At 47.1% G+C, this 23,393-nt stretch overlaps 2 protein-coding genes across 4 annotated transcripts in view; one reads left to right on the plus strand and one right to left on the minus strand.

Annotated features, from left to right (window-relative positions):
• Window positions 1–1,297, plus strand: part of NPC1 (NPC intracellular cholesterol transporter 1) — a 49,308-nt gene extending 48,011 nt beyond the window's left edge. Inside the window, exon 25 of the mRNA XM_057526303.1 lies at window positions 496–1,297. Within this exon, the coding sequence (XP_057382286.1) occupies window positions 496–578 (83 nt within the window). The 3' untranslated portion in view covers window positions 579–1,297. The remainder of the gene's footprint in view (window positions 1–495) is intronic.
• On the minus strand, window positions 997–22,132 carry RMC1 (regulator of MON1-CCZ1). Of its 3 annotated transcripts, XM_057526304.1 has the most exons (20): window positions 21,874–22,132; window positions 21,102–21,178; window positions 18,550–18,634; window positions 17,639–17,695; window positions 16,422–16,508; window positions 12,808–12,948; window positions 12,396–12,499; window positions 10,729–10,818; window positions 10,532–10,637; window positions 9,668–9,779; window positions 6,742–6,786; window positions 6,436–6,489; window positions 5,675–5,803; window positions 5,080–5,186; window positions 3,160–3,279; window positions 2,770–2,847; window positions 2,365–2,469; window positions 2,210–2,278; window positions 1,895–2,120; window positions 997–1,160 (listed from the first exon to the last, which is right to left on the minus strand). In XM_057526304.1, the coding sequence occupies exons 1-20, from the start codon at window positions 21,973–21,975 to the stop codon at window positions 1,081–1,083; spliced, it is 1,974 nt and encodes a 657-aa protein (XP_057382287.1). In that variant the 5' UTR covers window positions 21,976–22,132; the 3' UTR covers window positions 997–1,080. The 3 variants fall into 3 exon arrangements, with proteins under 3 accessions (XP_057382287.1, XP_057382288.1, XP_057382289.1); XM_057526305.1 differs by lacking the exon at window positions 21,102–21,178 and having other exon boundaries at window positions 21,874–22,048; XM_057526306.1 differs by lacking the exons at window positions 17,639–17,695; window positions 18,550–18,634; window positions 21,102–21,178; window positions 21,874–22,132 and adding exons at window positions 12,594–12,726; window positions 16,688–17,150.
• Window positions 22,133–23,393: the final 1,261 nt, after the last annotated feature.

Here is a 23,393-nt window from a genome sequence, read left to right on the forward strand (position 1 = left end):
TCGCTTGATAAATAACACTGAGTAAAAAAACTTCTAAGAGAAGAACTCCAATCCTGGGGTTTCATGTTCGTCCATACTACTTCATTAGAAAACTGGCGGCCTCGCGTCGTCAGATTGGAAGTGAGTTTGTGCGTCAGCAGCCCAGGGCTCCTCCCTGCTGAGCTGAAGGACACGAGTCCAGCCACAGCCCAGCGGTGCCCTGGAACAGCTTTCATTTCCGTTCGCTGTTCTAGCAGAACACTGCCTCTGCTGTTCATCTCTAATTTGGAGTTCTCCTTAGGATCTTTTTACCTCTGTGGTCACTTCAGCTTCTATAAATGACCTGTGGCTGAAAGAACAGTACTAATTTGCTTGATTTATAGCTTTGTGATTAAGAAAATGAGGGGTTTTTTTCCCCCTTAATCTCTGGGGGACAGGAAGTTGTGTTACAGTAGAAACTATCTCCTTTTCTCCTAAAGAAATGATCCAAAAGTTAATTCTTTTTATCCCTCACAGGACCATCGATAAGTAAAGCCAGAAGTCTGGCCGCTCAGGAGCGATACAGAGGTACAGAGCGAGAGCAGCTTCTCAATTTCTAGCCCTCTCACGGGCTTCGGAGATTCTGCAGGTCAGTTGGTCGGTTCACCACTGGACAGCAGCTGCATTGTCAAGGCTCAGTTGAACCCTGAGTGCGAGCAGATGTCAGGCTATTTAACAGCAGCAGCTTCGGCCATAGCGCTTTTAAACTCAGGAATGCAGACTCTGCCTTGAAGCAGTATTACTGAGCTTGGAGGCAGCCCCAAGACGCTGGAGCGCCTTCCGGTTCTCCAGGAACGAAGCCTGGTTCTCGGGCAGGCAGAAGGGGACGCTGGGAAGGCTGCTATCTGCTCACTGACACTTTCTAAAGGCCAATCAATGCAATGTTTCTCCTTTTGTAGGAGTAAGCCATCACACAAGTTCTATACCATATTTTTAGTAACATTTGAGGATGTCGTAGATATACTTTATTATAACATCTTGTAGTTTAAAGAGCTTTATTAACGCAATAAATTAACTTTGTACACATTTTATATATATATAAAAAAAAACTAGCAAGTGACCTCAGAACGTCGTAGGCCTCATTAGAGCTTGGTCTCCAAAAACCTGTTTGAAAAAAGCAACGTGTTCTTCACAGTGTTCTCCTGTAAAGGAAAATACAGATTTAATCCGTTAGACAAGGCACGAAAGGAGGAAAACGAGAATGAACACTTTGCAGCTCCTAGATGTGGATACTGGGTTTTAACTTATTTTTCTTTCATAAAATACTTTGTTTTCCTAAGCTCTTGAGTCGTTGTCCTTTCCGTTTACCCAGCTCGTGCCATTACAGAACCTTTACAGCCCCCAGCAAACTGCCCTCTGCCCTGAGAGACAGGGGAGAAGCAGGGTGATCAGTAAATGCTGGGAGCCCTGAAAGAGTTACAGGTTCCTCCCCATCCTAAGGAAGAGGGTGCTTTAGATTTCAAAACTTTGGAGATAAGAGTGATTAGCCGATGCTTTCTGCCTAAAACTAAAACATCAACAAGCCCCAGGCCATTTACAACCCTCCGCAGCCATTTCCTGTCTTGTTCCTGATTCTTCAGCAAGGGCCATTCCAAGCCCAGATGTCAGACAGAGCTGGGCCCAGACTACCCTGCCTTCCACCCCGACACCCCACTGCAGTTCCAGAGCAGAACTCCAGTTCCATCAGCACCTTGAATCCACTCTTACTACAACAGGCTAAGGATTATGCGGGCTGGTACAAAATTTTGTTTTTTAAGAACTAACCCGAGAGTTCTCCAAACCAAAAGGCTTCTCGCCCCCCCAGCTGCCAGTGCTCTCCTGCTACTGTCCGAGTCTGTGGTCGCCCCAGGTCTTTTCCCTGCAGCTATATTCTCACCTGGTGTGAAACTAGGGTTCCCTCGCAAACGCTGGTTTCGCTGTTCAAAAAACCGGAATATAGTGTAGAAAAGCATGCGGTCTTCAGTCTGCTTTGCAGCATCTAAAAATTTTCGTGCAGAGATGTTGTCATGGCCACCAATGCCCCGGATAAACCTTAAGGCAGCTAACACTTGGTGTTTGGAAAGGAGAACTTCTACTATTTCATCATTTGCTGTGGAAAGTCGCTAGAAGTAAGGTAAAGAGAAATCCAGGTCAGTGCAAGCAATAGGAACACCCTTCTGTGGGGTTTAAAACTCTGCTGTATCAGAGTTACCTTCAACATATCCAGAGACAGCTGATGAGCAGGAGGATAGAAACTTTCCAGGGAGAGCAGCAGACAAGCCTGGAAGACACATTTTCAGATTAGACTTGCCGTATGTTGAAAGGTCAAATTTTAAGTCACAAAAGTAAAAATTGGGTGGTACTTACCAAAGGCTTCGAGTCGCTGAGGACATGGTACTGCAGGAACTGGTGCAGCGTGTAGAAGAGGTTGTGCTGGACGAGCGTCTTGATGACAAGCTCGTGCAAATAATGCTGAGACAGAGACAGAAGGAGAGACGGTGTCCACGTCGCTCAACTACGACAGACTAGAGGCTCAGTATGCCGAGGACCACGGCTGCTCTAAGTGACGGGTGAAAGAACCCGACCCGGCCTGAAACTGACCATTCCACCTGAGAACATGGGGTCACGTGAGGAGGGTCACAGAGTCTGAGGCAGGTGTGCAGACTCTTGTGGCGTACGGAGAGTCATCTCAGTTAAGGTACTGACAGTGCTTTTACTTTAATAATCCCCTGCCCCTCTAACGTGGGACCACAGATGCTGGCTTGAAGGTACCTGTACTGTGATCTGAAACTGGTTCAGAGAGCGGATATATTCCATGAGCACGGCTACCACGAATTTCTGAGGCATCTCCTACAGAGGGGAAAAGTGTTTAGAACCAGAGTGGCAGAGGAGGCTCCGTGTAACAGCTCCTTGTTTATCTGCCCCCTTGCTTCCAGGGTTCTACTTGGCTGCTTTTGCACAAACCCCTCCAGAACCTCCCGGGTCGGGGATCATCTTTAGGCCTGAGCATTAGAAGCCAAACCATGAGCATTCAGTCCTCACCCAAGATAACCCGGTTACTCTAATCACATTCTGAGTTCTACTCATTTTCCTCAATCCCCTTCAAATGAGATCTTTGTTTTGGGAATCTTCAGTCCAGAAGGGGCGGCGAGCCTCCCCTACCTTCTTCTCCGTAAACGCCGACAGGACGTGGGTGTACATGTCAGACTGGTCGACCACGGCCTGGGTGCGCGCCGGCCTCCTGAGGAGCGGGCCGCTCCGGCTCTGCCCCACTTCCAGTGCCTGCACAATACATCACAAACGGGACCTCAGTCGTCTTCCGGGAAATGGCGTGTTCGCAGTTAATCCAAAAAGACTGAACCCCTAGATGCTGTGAGCCTAAGACGTGAGCAGAGGATGACACTTATTTCATCACTTGGACAAAACTCTTTCCTGTGCTGGCCGGGGAGGAGTTGAGGAGGTCAGGAGATACACCAGTGTTCACGGATGAACTAAAAAGCCTAAGTCATAGTTTTATCGAGACTTTTTTTTTTTTTTTTAATTTTTGGCTGCACCGCGCCTCATGCAGGGATCTTAAGTTCCCCGACCAGGGATTGAACCTGCGCCCCCTGCAGTGGAAGCTCAGAGTCTTAACCACTGGACTGCCAGGGAAACTTTTGTTTTTTAACCTCTTAAAATAACTCCCTAATTTTATTAATTACAGACCATCTAGCATTTGGGTTATCCCTGAGTAGCTAAAGGGGACGGGCGTTCTGGGGTTTTTGTTATTGTTTAAAACCACTTCCATTTTTAGCCTTCAGACTAATCAGATTCTTGAAGTGGAATCATTCATTCCACTTGTCCTGAACTTCTTTCTAGCTTCAGAAGATACAATAAGAAACAGTACAGCAGACCCTGATAAGCCATGTTAATTTTTTCCAGCCCTTCACAACAAACACTTGAGCCTACTATAGGAAAAGCACAGTGCTAATACTCAGTCATCACAGTCCTAAGGGGCTCTTGACTGAATGCCAGGACACGCCTTATTTTTTATAGCTATTACATCCTCAAAGTAAAGGAAGAACAAGTGGCAAAATGATTATATTTCTGATTCACTGAGTCTAGGCTCTGGATTGGCAGAAAGACATACAAAATAACCAAACTGAGACTGATTTTTTTATCCATAAAATAAAGGCAGACCAAGGAGCTATCTACGTGTAAGATCAAACACTGATTAAAAACAACAAAAGAGGGCTTCCCTGGTGGTGCAGTGGTTAAGAATCCGCCTGCCAATGCAGGGGACACAGGTTCGATCCCTGGCCCGGGAAGATCCCACATGCCGCGGAGCAGCTAAGCCCATGCTCTGGGCCGCAACTACTGAGCCTGCGCTCTAGAGCCCATGCTCTGTAACAAGAGAAGCCACTGAAATGAGAAGCCCGCGCACCGCAATGAAGAGTAGCCCCCGCTCGCTGCAACTAGAGGAAGCCCATGTGCAGCAACGAAGACCCAACACAGCCAAAAGAAAAAAATAATATTTTTAAAAAACAACAAAAGGGGCTTCCCTGGTGGCACAGAGGTTGAGAATCTGCCTGCTAACGCAGGGGACACGGGTTCAGACCCTGGTCTGGGAAGATCCCACATGCCGCGGAGCAGCTGGGCCTGTGAGCCACAACTACTGAGCCTGCGCGTCTGGAGCCTGTGCTCTGCAACAGGAGAGGCCGCGACAGTGAGAGGCCCGCGCACCGCGATGAAGAGTGGCCCCCGCTCGCCACAACTAGAGAGAGCCCTCGCACAGAAACGAAGACCCAACACAACCAAAAATAAATATAAAAATAAAAAAATAAATAAAAGATTACTATTAAAAAAAATATATATATATATAAAAAAACAAAAGAAGGTGAAGACATTAAGTGATGTTCAGCCTCTAGCTCATGGGACACAGGGACTCTGGACTTACGTTCCCCCTACGGCCGGCCACCTTGCCCTCTGGCACACAGCAAACCTCAGTGGTGTCACTCTGTCAGAATCTTGCGTTATAATTACACAGACAAGATACCTGGGGTGGGGTGGGGAGGAGGCCCTCATGACGTACATACAACTTACCAGCGTGTAACTCTGCTCGGCATCCAGGTACTTCTTATACTCCTGGTTGAGTTTATCAAAAACAGTGGCTATCACAGGCAGCGTTGCTCTGTCTGACTCTGTCAACACTGGAAGGAGTCAAGGTTCACACATGTCGGCCAACCTTGCGTCAACTTTAGAACTTAAACACGCTGTGAGAGAAATGACTCATTTCTGGGGGTCACCAGGGCATTCAGAGAAACGCTGTAGAGACCGGGGCCCAAGGGCACTCGCCAGCCCTTGCCGGTTACTGACGTAGCTACGGAGGGCGTCAGAAGATTCTCAAAGTAGGTATAAATGTCATGAGTGACTTGGATTCTGAAAAAGGTTTGTTTTCAAGCTGGGGAGGGCAGCCTCTACCCTCATGTGTGCCCATGTTTAGGTCTGCTTTATTTAGTCTTTACCCAGGGAATGTAGAGACGAGTCATTTTTATACTGAGCAGCCTTTCCAGGGGGTTAAATAATCCACTTGTCACTGAGCCTACCGGCTGCAGACAAGATAAAAATGTGGCCCGTCTTCCGGTGGGCGGCACAGGCAATGTCAGGAATCAGACCACAGGGTGAGGACCCCACTTACTCTGCGAGCACACCGACAGGACGACGGTCTTGCATTCCCTTCTCTGGAGGAGGAAGTCCATGAGCCTTCCTTTATCTGGCAAGAGGTTTACTATGGGCTGAAGTTTCACTTGGAGGTTCCAGAGGTAACCTGGATTGAGAGGCAGCAAATTTAATAGTGGGACGCAAACCAAAACAAAAGCCCCAAAGCTGGTTCCCCTCAACATTCATGGGGGGAAGTGCTGCAAAGCACAGCCAGTGGCTGCTTCTCACACCAAAGCACGGGCTGCGATGTTCAGGACACGTCTGACAACAGTGGGAGTGGCAGCCAAAGCACCTCTGCGTGTTGGCTGACTCCTCACAGAGTGACTCCACGTGTACCCGCGGAGTGTCTACTGCATACAGACGGGCGACCCCTCCCCGCCCCTGGCCAACCCCCTTTGACCTTGAAGGGAGAACGGGTGTCTGCAGGGCACGGACTTCGGTCCTGGGCTCCGGTTTCTCCTGCTCTGGCTCATTAGTCAAAAGGCAATTCCTGAGGCTCCCAAAGGAGCTCCGTAACTCAGCCATCCACCAGCCCTGAACCTCCTGACACCCACACTGCCGGGCAGGCGGGCAGAGCCCTTCTCAACTGGGGTTCCAGAAGAGAAGAACCAAAGGCTTCACTGGAAATGATCTGAGTCACCCCTTTCCCAACCCTCCCAGGGCTGGCACCCCTCAAGACGGACGGGAGACCGTCAGCAAGCACAGCTTTCTAACAGCGTGACCCCCACCCCGACCCACCTTGGCTCGCACTGATGATGATGTCAGGTTGAAAGACAATCCAGGATGAAGAATCTACACGTTATAGGAAATTCTAAACCAGGAAGAGATGAAGACAAAAGGCAAACCCAGCCCCGATTAGCATCCTCCCACCCTGTTTGCTGAGGCCGCCCTAGGTGCCCGGCCCTCGACGGGAAGGAAACCCCACAGGCGCTTCCCACGACATCACTCACGCCTGACCGGGGGCTCAGACCACCCTTAGACCCCAGTGTAAGGAGAGGTGACAGCTCCCCTGTTGTGCCTGGCCAAGGCCTTTGGAAAGGATACAGAGTTTACACGGGATGGGGGACTGGCTGGTCACGGGAGCAGGACCTACAAAGAGAGAAGACGCGTGTGTGTGAGGGCTGGTGACGCAGCCAGAAGGTGCTGCCGATACTGGGACGTAAAGGTAACACTTAATACTTCCTTCAGTAAACGTTCATTCGACTGTAGTTAAATAACGAAGAAGGGAACTGTCGTGTCCCACTGATAACACCTATAAGGAGGAAGGGGGAAGTCGAGAACCATCCATGAAGATGTCTCGCCAAGGAGAAAGCAGGTCAAGGTTCAATTCACAGCGTTTTCTTTTTTACACACATGCACATTAAAGAACTGAGAAATTCACCTGGGTGATTCAGAATCAAATACTCAGATAATTCACTGAGACTATTTCAAATAAAGTGTTTTGTGGCTTAATTATCTAAATAATGAGCTCAATTCTCCACTGCACAGAGTAGGTCCAGGCAGAGATCTCACCTGGGAAGCAGACCCCCCCCCATAAAACCCTCACGTGACAGGGACTCACAACTACCAGTGACATTGCTCGAGTGTGTATGTCTGTGGGGGAAGCCCGCAGTGACCTTGAGAAATGCAGCCTGCAAACTGAACATGACTATTCCTAGTTCTGTTCCAACTACTCAGGTACAATCGGAAAATAGGTTTCAATCGGCAGGTTGGAAAAGGTGGTAATTTTGCACAGACCCCCCCCAGTAGAGGACAGGGCCAGACCAGACAAGCTGAGGCAAAGAACACTTGCATTTGGAACCTACGAGTGAGGGTCCTACACGTGGGCCTTGATTGGCTACCCATCACGTTGACTTAATGCACTCAGGTGAGAGCCAGGTGGCTTTGGTTTTGAAAGCCCCCCAGGTGATCCTAATGTGTAGCCAGCTCGAGAGCCACTGGTCGAACAGACCAAAACCAGAAGGGGAAACGAGGGAGGCTGGCTCTTCCCCAAGTTGCTGGTCTCGTCTTTCAAAATAGTCCAACAAGCTCTTCCTGACCTGCGACAGCACACCTGTGACAGCGCACCTGTGACAGCACACCTGCGACAGCTCAGGTGGGCAAGATACAAAGATGCTACAAACCTGTGAGGGGCTTGGAGTCTAGCAGAAAAAACAAAAAGTCATTAACCACAAAAAACGCTTTGCCAACCCACTCTAGAAGCCCAAAGATTCATGGACTCTTGAATTCTTATTAATCTCTGGGCTCTTGTTTTAGCCACACCTGGCCTTTGCTTTATATAAACAGCCAATCAGAACCTGACTACCTTCTTACTGGTCCTAAACAACTGGAACAGAGCTGAAGGGCTGGAATGTTTAGAGTTGTTTTTGCCCCAATTCGCCAGCAGTTACCTAATGCTGAGTGAGCAGCAGATACAAGCAAATCACTTGACACAATCTACTCTTTTAAACATCACTACCCTGGGAAAAGGAAGAAGCTGGAAAGAACAAAGAGGGCCAAAAGACCTAATCAAATGTGCAAACTACAGCTGACCCTCAAACAAGGCGGGTTAGAACTGCATGTATCCACTTATACAGGGATTTTTTTTTTTTTCTTGGCTGTGTTGGCTCTTCGTTGCGGTGCGCAGGCTTCTCATTGCAGTGGCTTCTCTTGTTGTGGAGCACGGGCTCTAGGCATGCAGGCTTCAGCAGTTATGGCACATGGGCTCCAGTAGTTGTGGCTCACGGGCTCTAGAGCGCAGGCTCAGTAGTTGTGGTGCACGGGCTTAGTTGCCCCGCAGCATGTGGGATCTTCCCAGACCAGGGCTCGAACCCGTGTCCCCTGCATTGGCAGGCGGATTCTCAACCACTGTGCCACCTGGGAAGCCCAGGAATATTTTTCAAAAACCACTGTGGTTGGTTGAATCCTTGTATGCAGAACCTCGGCTATGGAGGGCTGACCATAAATTATATGTGGATTAACCCCACTGTTCAAGGTTCCACTGTAGCTTATTCTCAAACTCTGCTCAGCTTCTGGCTGATCTGGCAAGACTGGGCGGGCAGGCAGGAGGCAGTGCTCTTGCTAAACTATCACCCAGAGCCTGATCTGATTCTTCCCTGTGACAGGTACAAGGACATCCTGCCAGCAGGCGAGGCCGACACACCAAAGCTAATCTGATGGGGATTCCTTTTAAGAAAACACTCCTCCCAGAGTTCCAAATGTGTACCAGCTGACTACGGTTTACACACTGAAACTTCAACTAGCTTACTGTAGACTCCAGTCTCCTTGAAAAGAAGAGAATATGATTTGAGTTCTACCTTAAAATCCATTACATTGGGAAAAAGCAAAAGGAACCAAATGGTTTCTTTCCCTTTTTCTGAAATCCTGACCCTGTCTCTTCTCTGACTTCCTACTGCCACCTCTTCAGGTTGGAAGAGTGGTTCAGAATAACCTCAGAACCACAGCCTAAGTACTTACTGTGACCATCAGTCAAGGGAAAACGCAGTATTTATTATAATTATGACGCAGAATGTGAGAAAGATAAGGAAAAGTGATCCCAGGTTAAAATAACAGCCATAAGCAGCCAAATTTAACCTCAACATTAAAAAAATCTTTGGGCTTCAATGTGTAATCACAACTCTCCAATTTAAAGCTCAAAGAAGAGAATCATTCTATTTTCTTCAAAGGAAGATTCTTCTCTCTTATAAAACACTTTTCACGGGACTTCCCTGGCGGTCCAGCAGTTAAGACTCTGCGCCTCCACTGCAGGGGGTGCAGGTTTGATCCCTGCTCAGGGAACTAAGATCCCACAGGACAAAAAAATAAAAAAACACTTTCATAAGAACACAATTTTAGCTTAAAGAATCAGCAGAAGTATCATTTAAAAAACAAAACAAAACAAAAACCAGAATCACCCCTTGCAAAAGCAAACAGATCTGGGAAGCCCTTTATCTGCTCCCCCTTCCATGCACACACGGAGATTCCCTTTTACCTGCCACAGGGATCTGATAGGGCTGAATGGATCGAGCTGGAAGCACCGGGTGATGGAGGGTAACGGTGCCGTCGAACTCCCCCCTCAGCTTGATATCAAATATCACTGATGTCTGAGGGGGAGAAAGACAAGACTGTGATACCAGCCCAGACAAACCACGGTTCCACCCGTCCCTCTCGTGACCTCACACCTGCTGTTTCGGATCAGCTGAAGGAGTCCCGTGCCTGCGTTCCACCCCTGCACGCTGGCTCTTATTTGAGGAGGAACCTGCTGGAACATCCCAGCTCTCTTGTACATGTCTACGGCTCTCAGAAGTATTCCTGGAATCTATGACATGCTGCCTCTGAAGAGCTCCAGTGACTTGAACAGATCTTTTTCACTTTAACTTGCAACATCTTTATTAGTTATCGATACGGGTGTCACCAGCCTCCAGGAGGCAAGGAGGGAAGTGGCTTGTCTCCCACCAGACACCCAGCTGATGGGGTGGAAGCAGCAGGATCATTCTAGCTCTTTCTCTGCAGCCACAGAGCCTCAAAACCATCATCATCTACACTCACACAGGAAGTACAGGGCTCATGTGCTCACACAACACACTGGCTCGGCAGGGAATCCCCAGCTTAGATGATTCGACCAAATAATTGTTCCAAAGTCCAATCTCCTCACATGTGTTACTTTGTGAAACAGTTTTTAATTATGCTAATCAACTGGTAGGGTTTTCCTAAACCATCTAGAAATCCAAACCCATTTCCACCTGGAAGATCAAAACTTTGAGCATAAAAAGCACTTTCTCGTCTCTTTCAGAATATTGTGTCCATTTTCACAGCTCCTTCAAGCAGGACCCCCCACCCCCACCCCAACTCATACCTCCGTGTCCTGATGATGAACCACCACCAGGTTGTCCACCACGTTCAGGGCGAACTTCCCTGTCCGGTTTAACTTCAATATGTGCATCTTTTTACAGGCGCCTTCTCTGTAGGACAACAGAAAGGTCAAAAAATAGATCGACAAGCTCTAATTCACATTTTACAATCGGAGAAGAGGGAAGAAAGCATTAAATATACCGTGGTAGGTGATATAGGACTACCTCCGCTCCAGTACTATTGGAGGTCCGAGAATGATGCCTCAGGAAGAGAACATATAGCTGTCCGTATCTAATCACAGAACAAAGAGACGTAAGTCATGCTGGCTGTTTGACGTCCCTCCATTCTAACTGCAGAGTGATAAGGCCATAGTTAAGTAAATTAAGAGATATTCACTTAATGGGGTATTTTGCAGCCAACAGAAATATTTACAAAGACAGTGCAGTTAGCTTAAAAAAAAAAAAAGCCTATTATAAAGTTAAGTGAAAAGGTGGGATGCAAAACTAAATATAGCTTGGGCTTCCCTGGTGGTGCAGTGGTTAAGAATCTGCCTGCCAGTTCAGGGGACACGGGTTTGAGCCCTGGTCCAGGAAGATCCCACATGCCGTGGAGCAACTAAGCCTGTGCGCCACAACTACTGAGCCTGTGCTCTACAGCCCATGAGCCACAACTACTGAAGCCTGTGCACCTAGAGCCCGTGCTCCGCAACAAGAGAAGCCACCGCAATGAGAAGCCCGCTCACCACAACTAGGGAAAGCCCACGTGCAGCAACGAAGACCCAACGCAGCCAAAAATAAAAAAAATTTAAAAAAAAACTAAACTAAATATAGCTTGATCACAATATTTCAAAAGAAAAACACAAACTTCTGCAGAATGACTTATGAAGAATGTCCAAAACTACTGGAACGAAATACATGTTGTCAATAGCTGCCCTTGAGTAATATGCTAAGTCCATTTTCTTTTTAACTTTCTGTAATTTCCCAGTTTTATATAATGAGTACATTCCTTAATCACAGGAAAATATTATCACTCTTGATTTTTAAGCCTCATCTGATAAATGTTGCCGTGACCAGTTCCTGCATGTACATTTTTATTCCAGGAGTTCACACTTTGCTGGGGCTGCCTCAGGGACAAGGAGGAGACTGGGGGAAGGGTCTCCGCCTTTGCAAGGACTGTTCTCATTTTATCTTTTTCTAAACCAGGATGCCGCAGATTTCTTAAAAAAAAAAAAGCATTCTAAATGCTAAAAAATTTTACTGTTTGGAAACCACTGTTTTAGGCCATAGAAGAATCACAAGTAATTTAGGAGCAAACTGTTTATATTTGTTGAATATAGGTATATAGGAGATTCTTTGTATCAGTTTCTATTTTTGCGTGTTTGATACTTTCATAATAAAGTTTTAAAATTTGAGATATCTGCATTTCCAAATGAAAATATATTTTCCTACATAAGTAATTCAGGTCTATATTTGTTAGATCAAAAATGTAAACTATGTTTTTCTTTAGAACAAGTATATTTTAGCTAAAAAATAATCTGTGATAAGCTTTGACTCACAGACTGAAAAGAAATTTCTAAAACTAAGAAACCTAAGAAATAAATCGGTTCAGTGTTCTCATTTTATCAGACTAGAATGGTGAAAAATTCCCTAAGATCACAAAGTCAATAAAATCAAAAAAGAATGTCAAGAAGATGACGGGCTTTCTATGTTCATAAGATCTGGGTACAAAGCAGGGAAGGCGGAGTCCTTATCATGTGTTCCAAGGCTACCGGAGCACGGGCAGCCCTGGAGTTCTTACAACATGCTTCTTCTAGCATGATATCCCTGAAAGCAATTACGAGAAGGAATTCTCTCAAAGAACAGACATACATCGTCGCCATGGCAATGTCTCTCTCTGAGAGGCTCAGTTTAGTTGACTTAGGTGCAGCTGGTAATTCGATCTCAAACTTGGGCAGCTTTGACATAGTGCCAGCCTGTTTGGGGAAGAAAAAAGTTTTAAGAAAAGCTTATTAAACCCCCTCTGATGTTTTAGCACTCCCCACATCAAATCATTGAGGATATACACGCACTATGTCTTTCCATCCTTTCCAGGGTCCCAGGGGCCTGTCCCCAGAAGGACTCATTCTCGGCGGTGATGGGATGGTACGGGGTGCCCTCTAGTGGTCGGAAGTGGCAAGGCTCTTGTTGGAGGAACGTGCCCCTTTGAAGTTTCTGGATCAGTTAGGATGTTAGAGGAACAAGGTAGGAGGGGAAATTTTTTTAAAGGGAAGCTGACTCTTACCCGGAAATAGAAGGGCTGCAGCACATTTCCAAGCACCGTGGTGGACAGCAGAATCACAGCACTCTCGGGACAGTACATGTACCAGTTCACGTTGATGTTCTGGCTCTTCAGGAGTTTCAGATTCCGTTTCTCTGGTAACACCTGATGCAAAGTTCAAGAAACAGAGCCTTCATTTAAAAACAGCAAATGGGGAATTCCCTGGTCATTCAGTGGTTAGGATTCCACGCCTCCACTGCAGGGGACACAGGTTCAATCCCTGGTTGGGGAACCAAGATCCTGCATGCCACGTGGCTTGGCCAAAACAAACAAACAAACACAACAGCAAAATGTCTGAAGACTGGGACTTCCCTGGTGGCACAGTGGTTGGGAATCCGCCTGCCAATGCAGGGGACACAGGTTCGAGCCCTGGTCTGGGAAGATCCCACATGCCACGGAGCAACTAAGCCCATGCGCTACAACTACCGAGCCTGCGCTCTAGAGCCCACGAGCCACAACTACTGAGCCTGCACACCATAACTACTGAAGCCCACGTGCCTAGAGCCAGTGCTCTGCAGCAGGAGAGGCCACTGCAATGAGAAACCAGCACACAGCAATGAAGAGTGGCCCCCGCTCGCCGCAACTGGAGAAAGCCCACGCGCAGCAATGAAGACCCAACGCAGCCATAAATTTAAAAAAAAAAAAAAAAAAGTCTGAAGACTGACACAGTAAATGAAGAAAATAATAAAAAGCAGAAGAAAAAACCCAGTAGGTTAAACAGAAAAAAAAATCATTTTTATTTATCACAGCTACCATTTATCCAGCCCTGTGCTTATTTAGCGCTTCCAAATCTTAGCTCATTTACTCTCTCCACAACGCTGAGAGCTGGGCATCATTAGGCCAATTTGAGGGGAGAAAATAAGGCTCGGAGAGGCGAGGGGACCTGCCTCACCAGTGACGGCCTAGGCAGCCCACTTCACTGCAGGGCAGGGCCGAGCCTCCTCATTCCCAGGCACCACCCACCAAAGGGCAGGGAGGAGCAGCATCCTCACTCGTCATGGAAACGGTCAAAACAAACCCACGCCCCTGGAGCCACGTGTACCAAGTCAGCCACCACCCAGCCTGCAGGCTCAATTTGCGGCTGGGAGGGGCTCCCTTCTTCTAACAGACGTGTTCATGAGACTCCGCATGCAAACCTAGTATTTTATAATCAAGGCACATTTAAAATATACTCTTAATCTTCTGACACATTAAGGAACGCTGAATAGAGCCCCAAGATGTTAATGCTCCCAGAACACTGCCCTGCAGAACAGACGTGGAAGTCGGGGTTGGGGGCGTGGGTTTCTCCATAATCCAGGTACAATAAAATAAAGATGTGCTAGAGTCCTCTTTCTTTCTAACTTATTTCTTGAAGATCTGAAAACCATCTAGATGACGTGAATGTACACTTTTCTACTACTGAGAACAGAAAGCTATACTTTTAAATGATTGCCCCAGGGAACCCTTCTGTAAAGCAAGCAGTCATTTCCTTGCTATCATAGGTACAAAATTCTATTTCTGTACCTATGGGATTCGTGTAGTTTTTCTTTCTGCTGGTCAGCTAAGGTTCTGACTACAGCCCTACAGCAAAGCACCACAACATTCACTTTGCACAGTTACACAGGTGTATCTCCTCCATCCGTACATTCTAAATTACACTGCTTCCGTTAGGGCAACAAGGTTAACACCTGAAAGAATACTAACACTCTCCACACTGGCTCCACTTAGAGATCTCAGAAGCTTTCCCAATAGGTCAGGCAGCTAGAACATATTAAAAGATAAAGAGGAAGGTGCAAAGTAAACTATCAGTAGAGTGAAAAGGCAACCTACGGAACGGGAGAAAACATTTGCAAATCATCTATCTGATAAAGGGTTAATATCCAGAATATATGAAGAACTCCTACAACTCAACAACGAAAAGAAATAATCCAAATAACAAAGCACTTGAATAGACATTGTCCAGAGCACATGCAAGTGGTCAACAAGTCATGAAAAGTTGTTCAACATCACTAACCAGAGAAATGCAAATCAAAACCACCATGAGATACCATCTCACAACCAGCAGGATGACTGCTATCAATAAAACAGAAAACAACTAGTGTTGGTGGTGATGTGTAGAAACTGGAACCCTGTGCTCTGTTGGTGGGGATGTAAAATGGCATAACTGCCATTGGACACAGTATGGAAACAGTATGGTAAACCCTCAAAAATTAAAAATAGAATTACCATGTGATCCAACAATCCCATTTTAGGGGTATATACTCAAAAGAATTGAAAGCAGGGTCTCAAAGAGATACTTACACACTCGTGTTTATAGCAGCATTATTCACAATAGCCAAAAAAATGGAAGCAATCCAAGTGTCCATCAGTGGAAGAATGGATAAACAAAATGTGGTGTATGTTTAACAATGGAATATTATTCAGCCTTAAAAAGGAAGAAAATTCTGACACATGCTATAACATGGATAAACCTTGAGGACATTATGCTAAGTGAGATAAGACAGCAAGAAAAAGACAAACATTGTATGATTCCACTTATATGAGGTAGAGGTCCTTAAAGCAGACAAATTCATAGAAACAGGGGGAAAACAGTGGTTACCACGGACTGGGAAAGGGGAAATGGGGGAGTTGTTGTTTAATAGGTACAGAGTTTCAGTTTTACAAGATGAAAGTTCTAGAGATCTGTTTCAGTACAATGTGAATATATTTAATGCTAATGAACTGTACACTTACCCCGGTAAATTTCATGTTATGTGCTTCTTATCACAATTTAAAAAAATTCTTTTTAAGAGGAAGAGGCAGTTCAAGAGGAAACACAAATGTACAATACACAAAAGATGCTTACCTAACTCGTAATGAAACATACAAATTAAAATGGCTTTCCACCTCTCAGACTGGCAAATGTCTACAGACTTATAACATTCAGTTCTGCTAAAGGTTTGGAAAATGGAGATTCCTACATTGCTAGTGAGAATGCAACTTCTAGAAGAAATATAGTGATATCTGTTCAGCTTTCTAGATGTTTGTACCTAGGCTATTTCCCTTCCAACAATTGCCTCACCTAAGAATATAAAACAATGGTTACAAACCATTTCACTGCTTGAAATCACTGTAGAATTGTTTGTAATCACTAAAAAATGAAAACAAGCATGAAGTTCAACAGGAATTGGTTAAACTGTAGCAGGTCCATACAACAGAATACCAGCCAGAACAAATATGGAAAGACGTCTAACGGACAGCTATGCCAAAATAAATAAATAAATAAATAAAGCCAGCCACAAGTTTATATACAATATAGCCATTTCTGTAAAATAAACAAATGTTGCTACCTGTGTAGGAATGAAATGGAGGAACATGCATCACATGGTTCATAATGGTTACATCTAGGGACTATGGGGGACTTTTACCTTCCATATATCTTGGTAACGTTTGAATGTTTTACAAAAAACATGTATTACTTGTAATTAGAAAAAAAGAATAAAAACCCAAACGAAAGACTAAAGCTCTGGAATCTCAAAGTATCTATCTAGTGCTGAATTCAAAAGGCGGCCAAAACATGATCACAGACCTTTCTCTAGCACACGTAAGTGATATAGTACCTGGTAAAATTCGATTCCTTGATCTGTGATGAAGACAATTTCAGTAGAACTGGTCCAGCAGAATCCTAGTATGTTGGCATTCTTGGTCTGAAAAGAATTGTAAAAGATTTTTTTTAATTAAAAGAAAAAAAAAATGTATGTATAATTCTCTTCAAAAGCTTAAAATACCTTGTTGTTTGTATTGCTCTTTAATAAAAGTTACCGAGATTTGATTACTTATAAACAAATCAAACTTTCTTTTAAATACACCATTCCCAGATTTTCACCTGTAACGCCTCACTGAAGCACTTGAATCTGAAGTCCTTCTCGTCAACAAGACAGAGGGAAAGGCAACTGCCCAGCACTCACAGATACCAACCTCTACTTTAGGAATCAAAGGCCAGCTGACACTCTGAGTCAAACACATCATAAAAGCTGGCGTTATAAAAGTATAAAGGCCTAAAGATTCTCTGTGGCTCTTGCCCCAAATGGGGCTGGAGGCCTTGAGCCCCATCCCAGGTCACGTGGTGATGAGCAGCGCCGGGAGCCGAAGGGCAGCTGGGCCAGGGCCAGGGCTCTGCTGCACACAGAGGACCTGGAGCGCTGCCAGGGGCTCAGGCGTTTGCAGACGGGCCCCTCCTTGCTGAGGGACCCACCTGGATCCCCAATCAGCAAAACTGTCACAAAAATGAAAAAGCTATACCCTATCCACCTGCAGCTTCTGCGGGTTTCCCGGGTGCCGCGATGCCCGCTGAGCTGAGCCCCCACCAGCCTAGTTTAGCATAGCCAGCAAATCTAATTAAAACGGATTAGAATCTCCACCGAGGGAAGGAAGGGAGGGCGGAGGGAAGAGGAAGGACACGAAGAGCACAAGTCGAGAAAAGAAAACATCGTCAGGAAAAAGGGAAAAAGAACTCCTTTTCCAAAAACCTCCAAAGAGGCTGCTATCGCCGCCCAGCAGAGAAGGGCAGGGGCAACAGGAAGATAACAGCCACCAAGTGCTGACGTGGCTCGGTGTTCAGCATCCTGCATCCATTTAATTCTTCCAGCTCCATCTTACAGACGAAGAAACAGGCTTTAAAAACTTTAAGAAGTGTCCAAAGTCAGAGCCAACATGAGGCAGATCCCAGCATTCAAGCACAACCTGCTTCCAAGTTCTTGCTCTAAATTACCACGCTACCCTGCGCCTCTACCCCCGGAGTTAACGCTCACCAGCTGGGAAAGGATCAGGCCCATACCTTGCACTCCTGAGTGTACTCCAACTGAGGACTATCCGGGGTAAAATTAGAAAAATCCTGGAAAACAAAAACACACACGAGGAGAAATGTGGATTGGGCAGCATACTGCCGACCTACTTTGGTATACAATGAGACAAGAGAAAAAGACAAATAAATTTTAAAAAGTGATCAGAAAAAAAACCTGACAAAACCCAAAGACAGGGTTAAAATAAAAAGACTGATTTGGACAATCTGGCCCCTTAATAGCAGCAGGTCGACAATTCAATTTTTTTAAACGAGTTAATCCAAATACTGTTAGGGTTTAGAAACCGATTTTGAAAATTCACTCCTCAAATGGTTGATTTCAGAGAAATGGATTGCTGTATTTTACTAGGGGCTTTCCAAAAATTTTAGTAATTAATACTGACAGAAGGAAACAAGATTCTGCCTCCTTCCCGACGGCTTTTCCTCTACTCCATGAATGGCGATGGTGAAGATTTATGAAGACTAAAATGCCGACAGGCTGCTCCAGCTTTGAATATCTGCTCCTATTAGGTTGAGCATTCAAAGATGAGAGAAGTGAATAAATGGAGTTACTTGGGTAAGCTTAACTCACAAAGTCGCCAAAGATATGCTTCGTATAACCTATGGTGCTGGCTGTCAATCAATACAAAAGATACCTGAAGCTCCAACTTACTTTAAAAAAAAAAATTAAGCAAAAAATGACAAACTAACCCATAAGTATTTACCCATTTAAATGTCTTTCTCACCTTCAAGAATCCGAAAGCTCAAATACAATGCAGCATAACTACAGCTTCCATGACATTAAAATAATAAATGGTTCCTTTCACACTGGAATTTTGCAATTCATTCTCTTCCAAATGTACTTCTAATGTCCTTTTCTTCATACTGTATTTAAAGATATGTCTTACCACGGTCTTTGAGGTCCTCTGAACAGCCAATATCTTATTTTCTAAGGAAAACTTAATGCACTTCACTTCTCCTTTGTCCTCCATTCTTTAAAAGAAGAAAGAGCAGGTTATGAGTTACACTTCAAAACTGCATTCTAGCATCTATCATTTTGTGAAAAGAAAAAAGACAAGTTAAATATTCAGGAAGGGACTTCCCTGGTGGTGCAGTGGTTTAGAATCCGCCTGCCAATGCAGGGGACACGGGTTCGAGCCCTGGTCCAGGAAGATCCCACATGCCGCGGAGGAACTAAGCCCGTGCGCCACAGCTACCAAGCCTGTGCTCTACAGCCCACGAGCCACAACTACTGAAGCCCATGCGCCTAGAGCCCGTGCTCCACAACAAGAGAAGCCACCGCAGTGAGAAGCTCATGCACCGCAACGAAGAGTAGCCCCCGCTCACCGCAACTAGAGAAAGCCCGCGCGTAGCAACGAAGACCCAACGCAGCCACACACACACAAAAAAAATTCAGGAAGCAGCAAATCTTAGTTTAAAATTAAAACTATGTTTCTGAAGCTATCAGTAGGACCGCTTTTCAAACAACAAAGTCCAACTGGCAACGGGTGGCGGGAGAAATAGACAGAATTGCAGGTAACAAGCGACTGAGGTGTTGAGAACACTGCACTTTCACCTGAGCCTCCCTTTAGGCGTAACTAAGTCTAGACCCATGCAGTAACCTTCTCCACACAGCCGCCTTCCCTCGCCATCTCCCTCACAGCAGCACTTTCTTTTTTCTTTGAGATGCTGGCAGCTGTGAAATATTTACTTACTTATTTTTGACTGAAGTACAGCAGTGCTTTTGAAAGGAGTCTACTCTTTGCCACCCAGTACCTAATGGGCTGCACCGCCAGGTGGGCTCCACCTCGGGTCTCACAACTGCCTCAATCGGACGTTACGTGGGAAGTCAAGAAATGGACCACAGGGGAAACTCTCAGAGGAAAGGGGATGTTCACTGTCCTGACTGGTGATGGTTTCATGGATACACGTGTCGAAACTCATCAATGGCATATGTCAAATATATACAATTAATGATAATTAGACCACAATAAAGCTATTAAAAGTAAATAAGATGTTTTTTAAAAAGAGGGTTAAGTTCAGTATCTCCCCCCATCAAGCCTTCCTGAGCCCCTTAATCTGGATCATCATGGCCTCACCCTCACTTTCCACACCCAAGAGACCACCAAGTTTTACCCCAGACCTTCTTAAGCAACCCTTGAGTGCCTATCGTTTGCTGGTCTACAGTGCCTTCAGGCTGGTCTTCCCCGCCCTGCTCCGATTATAGCAATTGTCTCTTAATGGGATCCCTGACTGACAGGCTCCCAATAATCAAGCTTCAAAGCTGCAACAGTGCGCCCTTTCCAAACATCGATCTCATCACGCCACGCCCCACCTTTACCTTCAGGAACGCGATGAAGCCCGAAATCCACAGCAGAATATAGCTGACTGCTGCCAGAGGTCACACCACCACCCACCCCTTCCCTGCATGACACCTCATTTTCAGTCACACAGACTCGGAGTCCCCCCCAACACGGTGCCTGCATGCCTTCTTGTTCTCTCCATCCGGAAGCCTCTTCTCTTCTCTACCTAGAATCTTCTCTTTCAAGCCTCGCTCCACTCTGAGGCCTTGCCCCGCCTGGGCAGTGGTCTTCCCCAGGCGATACCAAGACAAATGTCCATCTCTTGTCTGTGGCCACATTCTGAACAGAGCACTACTACAGCACCTACCACAGTAAACAGTCTGAGTCCACTCACCTGCCTCCCACACTAAATGTATGACTTTTCCAGAAGGGAGCCAAGCTAACGCAAAGCCTTCCCACACCTGGTGCCCAGCACAGGGGCTGCAATCAGTGTTTTCCAAACAAATGATGATCAAAGAAAAAGAGGCGGATTCATTTTCTGCTTCAAAAACTGTTTCCTATTTACACAAGCCAATTGTAAAATGTAAAATGAGGGCCTACACTGTACTTTCACCTTCTGTAATCAAAAGAGTTAAGGTGACCGGATACTTTATCATCCAAACTGAGATACCTCTTAAAGTAAAAGAGGCTGCTATTCATTCCCCTTAAGTATAGTGGAAGCTGAGATTTTAATGCACTTTATTAGATGGGAAACACTGACCTAGGAATCTCCTCCACCTCCCAAACGCTCTGCGAAGACCCTGGGCCGAAAGAGGAAATGAAGGCCCTCCTCTCAAGAAACCGGAAATAGGCACATCAACGCACTGACCGGCTAATCTCAAGTGCCAGGAAGTAGGTGCCCTGCGCTGGAGTATCTGGGTCCCAAAATAACAGGGAAGGCCTCCACACATTCACTCTGCAGGAGGTACTAAGATGTACCACCAAGACCGCACAGCAGGTGTCTGCTTCCCTTTTCCTACAGACTAGGATATGCCCCACACTTCAGCCCTCTTAGGGGAGACAAGGACAAAATGTAAAACAATCTTCTGAATGAAAACAGAAAAACACCGTTTTGTCTACATGCTGAAATATTCTGAAAACGTCAATACAATCATTACCTAAATGAGATGGGATTCCTGTCATCTGGGCCTTTAACTACCACTCCAGTAGCTCCACCGGATCGAACAGCAAAAACCTGAGAGGGAAAAGCAGCAACGTTTTAACGGCCCGAACTTTGAAAGGCTTTAGACACATATACCAACCTGCAACGATGATTTCCGCTACACCCTACCCTTGGTTCAACTAAACTAACGTGGCGCATAGCAAACTGCAGAGCCTTGGCGTCCACACGAATCTTCAGAAACAAGAGAGTAGAGACCAAAAAAGTCTCCCATTCAGAGAGCAGCCCGCCCAGCGAGGCTACAAGTTTTAATCCGTTTCGGCAAAGGCGCCGCCGCGGCACTTGCGCACACCCTGCTCCTCCGCCCCGCTGCCCCCCGCACCCCGCCCCTTTACAAAATTCCGAGAATAATGAAAATCTCAACGTCTAAATCTTTGAATGCAAAGGAAACTAATGACAAATACAGACAACAAAAGGAGCCGAGGAAACACCGGAGTGCTACCAGCTGACCACACCGGCCGAGGGGCGCGGCGTCGGCGCGGGGACTGGGGTCCGCCCCGCTGTCACTTCGGGGGTGAAAGCCCCGGCCGCAGCGGAGCCTGGTCCCACAGGAAGGGACTGGCGCGGATCCCGCGCCCGCACGGCAGGAGAGGCCCCAGGCCTGGTCCCCGGGCTCCCGGCCCCAGCGCGCGGGACACCCGGGGTCACCGGGGGCGGCGGGCAGGGCGCGCCGGGCCGCGCGGGGGAGGAGGGCGCGGGCCTGCCCGCACCTGCTTGTTGGCCTCATCGAAGAAGACGCAGTTGACCGGGTTCGCCTTCTCGAAGTGCACCGGCCGCTCGCACAGCTCCAGGTAGTAGTCCTCCTCGCCCATGGCGGGCGCCGCAGCGGCGGCGATGGGCCCGGGGGCGGCCGCCAGCGTGGAGCTGAGCGAGCGGCTCCCGGCGCTGGGAGTCCGGCCGTGCGGCGGCGGCGGCGGCGGCGATCTCGCGGGCGCTGAGGCCGCTTCCTGGTGCCACGCCCCCAGCCCTCCGGCACGTGACTCGCGGCGCCGGCCCCCTAGCCCCCGGGCGGGGCCCCCCCACCGCCCGCCCCCACCACCGGCCGAGACCACGGCCTGCTCTCCGCGAGAGGTTCCTCCCCTTTCCGGGAGGGCGGGGTCCCAGTGCGGCCCACCGGGCGGAGGGCGGAGGGCGGAGGGCGGAGGCGTGACCCGGAAGCCTGTCGGGTGCCGAGGGAGGGCATCGGCGCCCTGGATTCCAGCTGCAGTTTCGCTGACACGTTCCGGGCCTGGCTCCCACTCCGTTCCGGGAGGCTTGCTCAGGGCCGCGTGCTCGCGTGGGGCAAGGCTGCCCCCGGGTCTAGGGAAAGCTCATTCTTTCTCTTGGGAGGGCTTCTTGAGCCTGCCTCTGAGGGAGCTTAGTAAGGGAGAACAGTACTGTGGTCAGCACCTGGATGCTGTGAGCTTGTAACAGGGAAACCTAGTTTAGCTTGCAGGTCTGAAAGCCTCTTTTGATGGCTTTGATAGTTGAGGGGGAGGGTGGGGGTAGCTCCTCATTCAAGAGATAGGAGAGATGGGAGGAAAGAAGGGAGGATCACGGATGACGCCCTAGGTGTCCATTCTCGACAACCAGGTGGATTTTGGCACCATTCTCCAAGATACAGAGGCTTGAGAAGTTGGCAGGGAAGTGGGGAAGATCAAGAGTTGGGTTTTCAACATGTGAATCCAAAGAGAAATGACAGCTAGACAGATGGATATATAGGTCTGAAGCTCATCAGAAGAGTGACAAAACTGGAGCTAGAAATTGGGAGTCATTGGAATATTTGAAGCGGTGGAATTGGGTGGGATCACCTGAGACAGGGACATAAAGGAAAACACACACACAACCAAGCCTTTAGAGGCCAGGACCAGGAATCAGCAAAGGAGGACAAGCAGAGCCTGCCAGAGAAGTAGACAGAAAACCAGGGAGAGGGTTGTTTCTGGAGCTGAGTGTGGAGACTGTTTCAGGAAGCGGGTGCTGTCCGCTTTGACAAAGGCGCTGGGAAGTCGGCCAGAGAAAGCACTGAAAATGTTCCCGAGCAGGACCCTACTGAGCCTTCCTGGGATAGACCCCCTCCCCCATATCCCCTACTGAAGCTCCTCTCTGAAGTACCCAGATAATAGTATCTCATGCATATTTCCTGAGTTTTTCAGATGCTGCCCATTAATCTGAACAAAGCACCTCTCATCGAGGTCCCCAGAGACCTCCATGTCACTATGTTCGTGAGATTTTTCAGTCATTGTATGTATTT

Source organism: Balaenoptera acutorostrata, chromosome 13 (genome assembly GCF_949987535.1).
Source record: "Balaenoptera acutorostrata chromosome 13, mBalAcu1.1, whole genome shotgun sequence".
Taxonomy (NCBI): domain Eukaryota; kingdom Metazoa; phylum Chordata; class Mammalia; order Artiodactyla; family Balaenopteridae; genus Balaenoptera; species Balaenoptera acutorostrata.

Coding starts and splice junctions, on each gene's coding strand:
- RMC1 (XM_057526304.1), bottom strand. CDS start 21,975: ATGGGCGAGGAGGACTACTACCTGGAGCTGTGCGAGCGGCCGGTGCAC. Junction 18,635..21,101: donor AGGAATCCCATCTCATTTAG/GTAATGATTGTA, acceptor CTTCTTTTAAAG/AATGGAGGACAAAGGAGAAG. Junction 5,804..6,435: donor CATCATCAGTGCGAGCCAAG/GTGGGTCGGGGT, acceptor CTCTCAATCCAG/GTTACCTCTGGAACCTCCAA.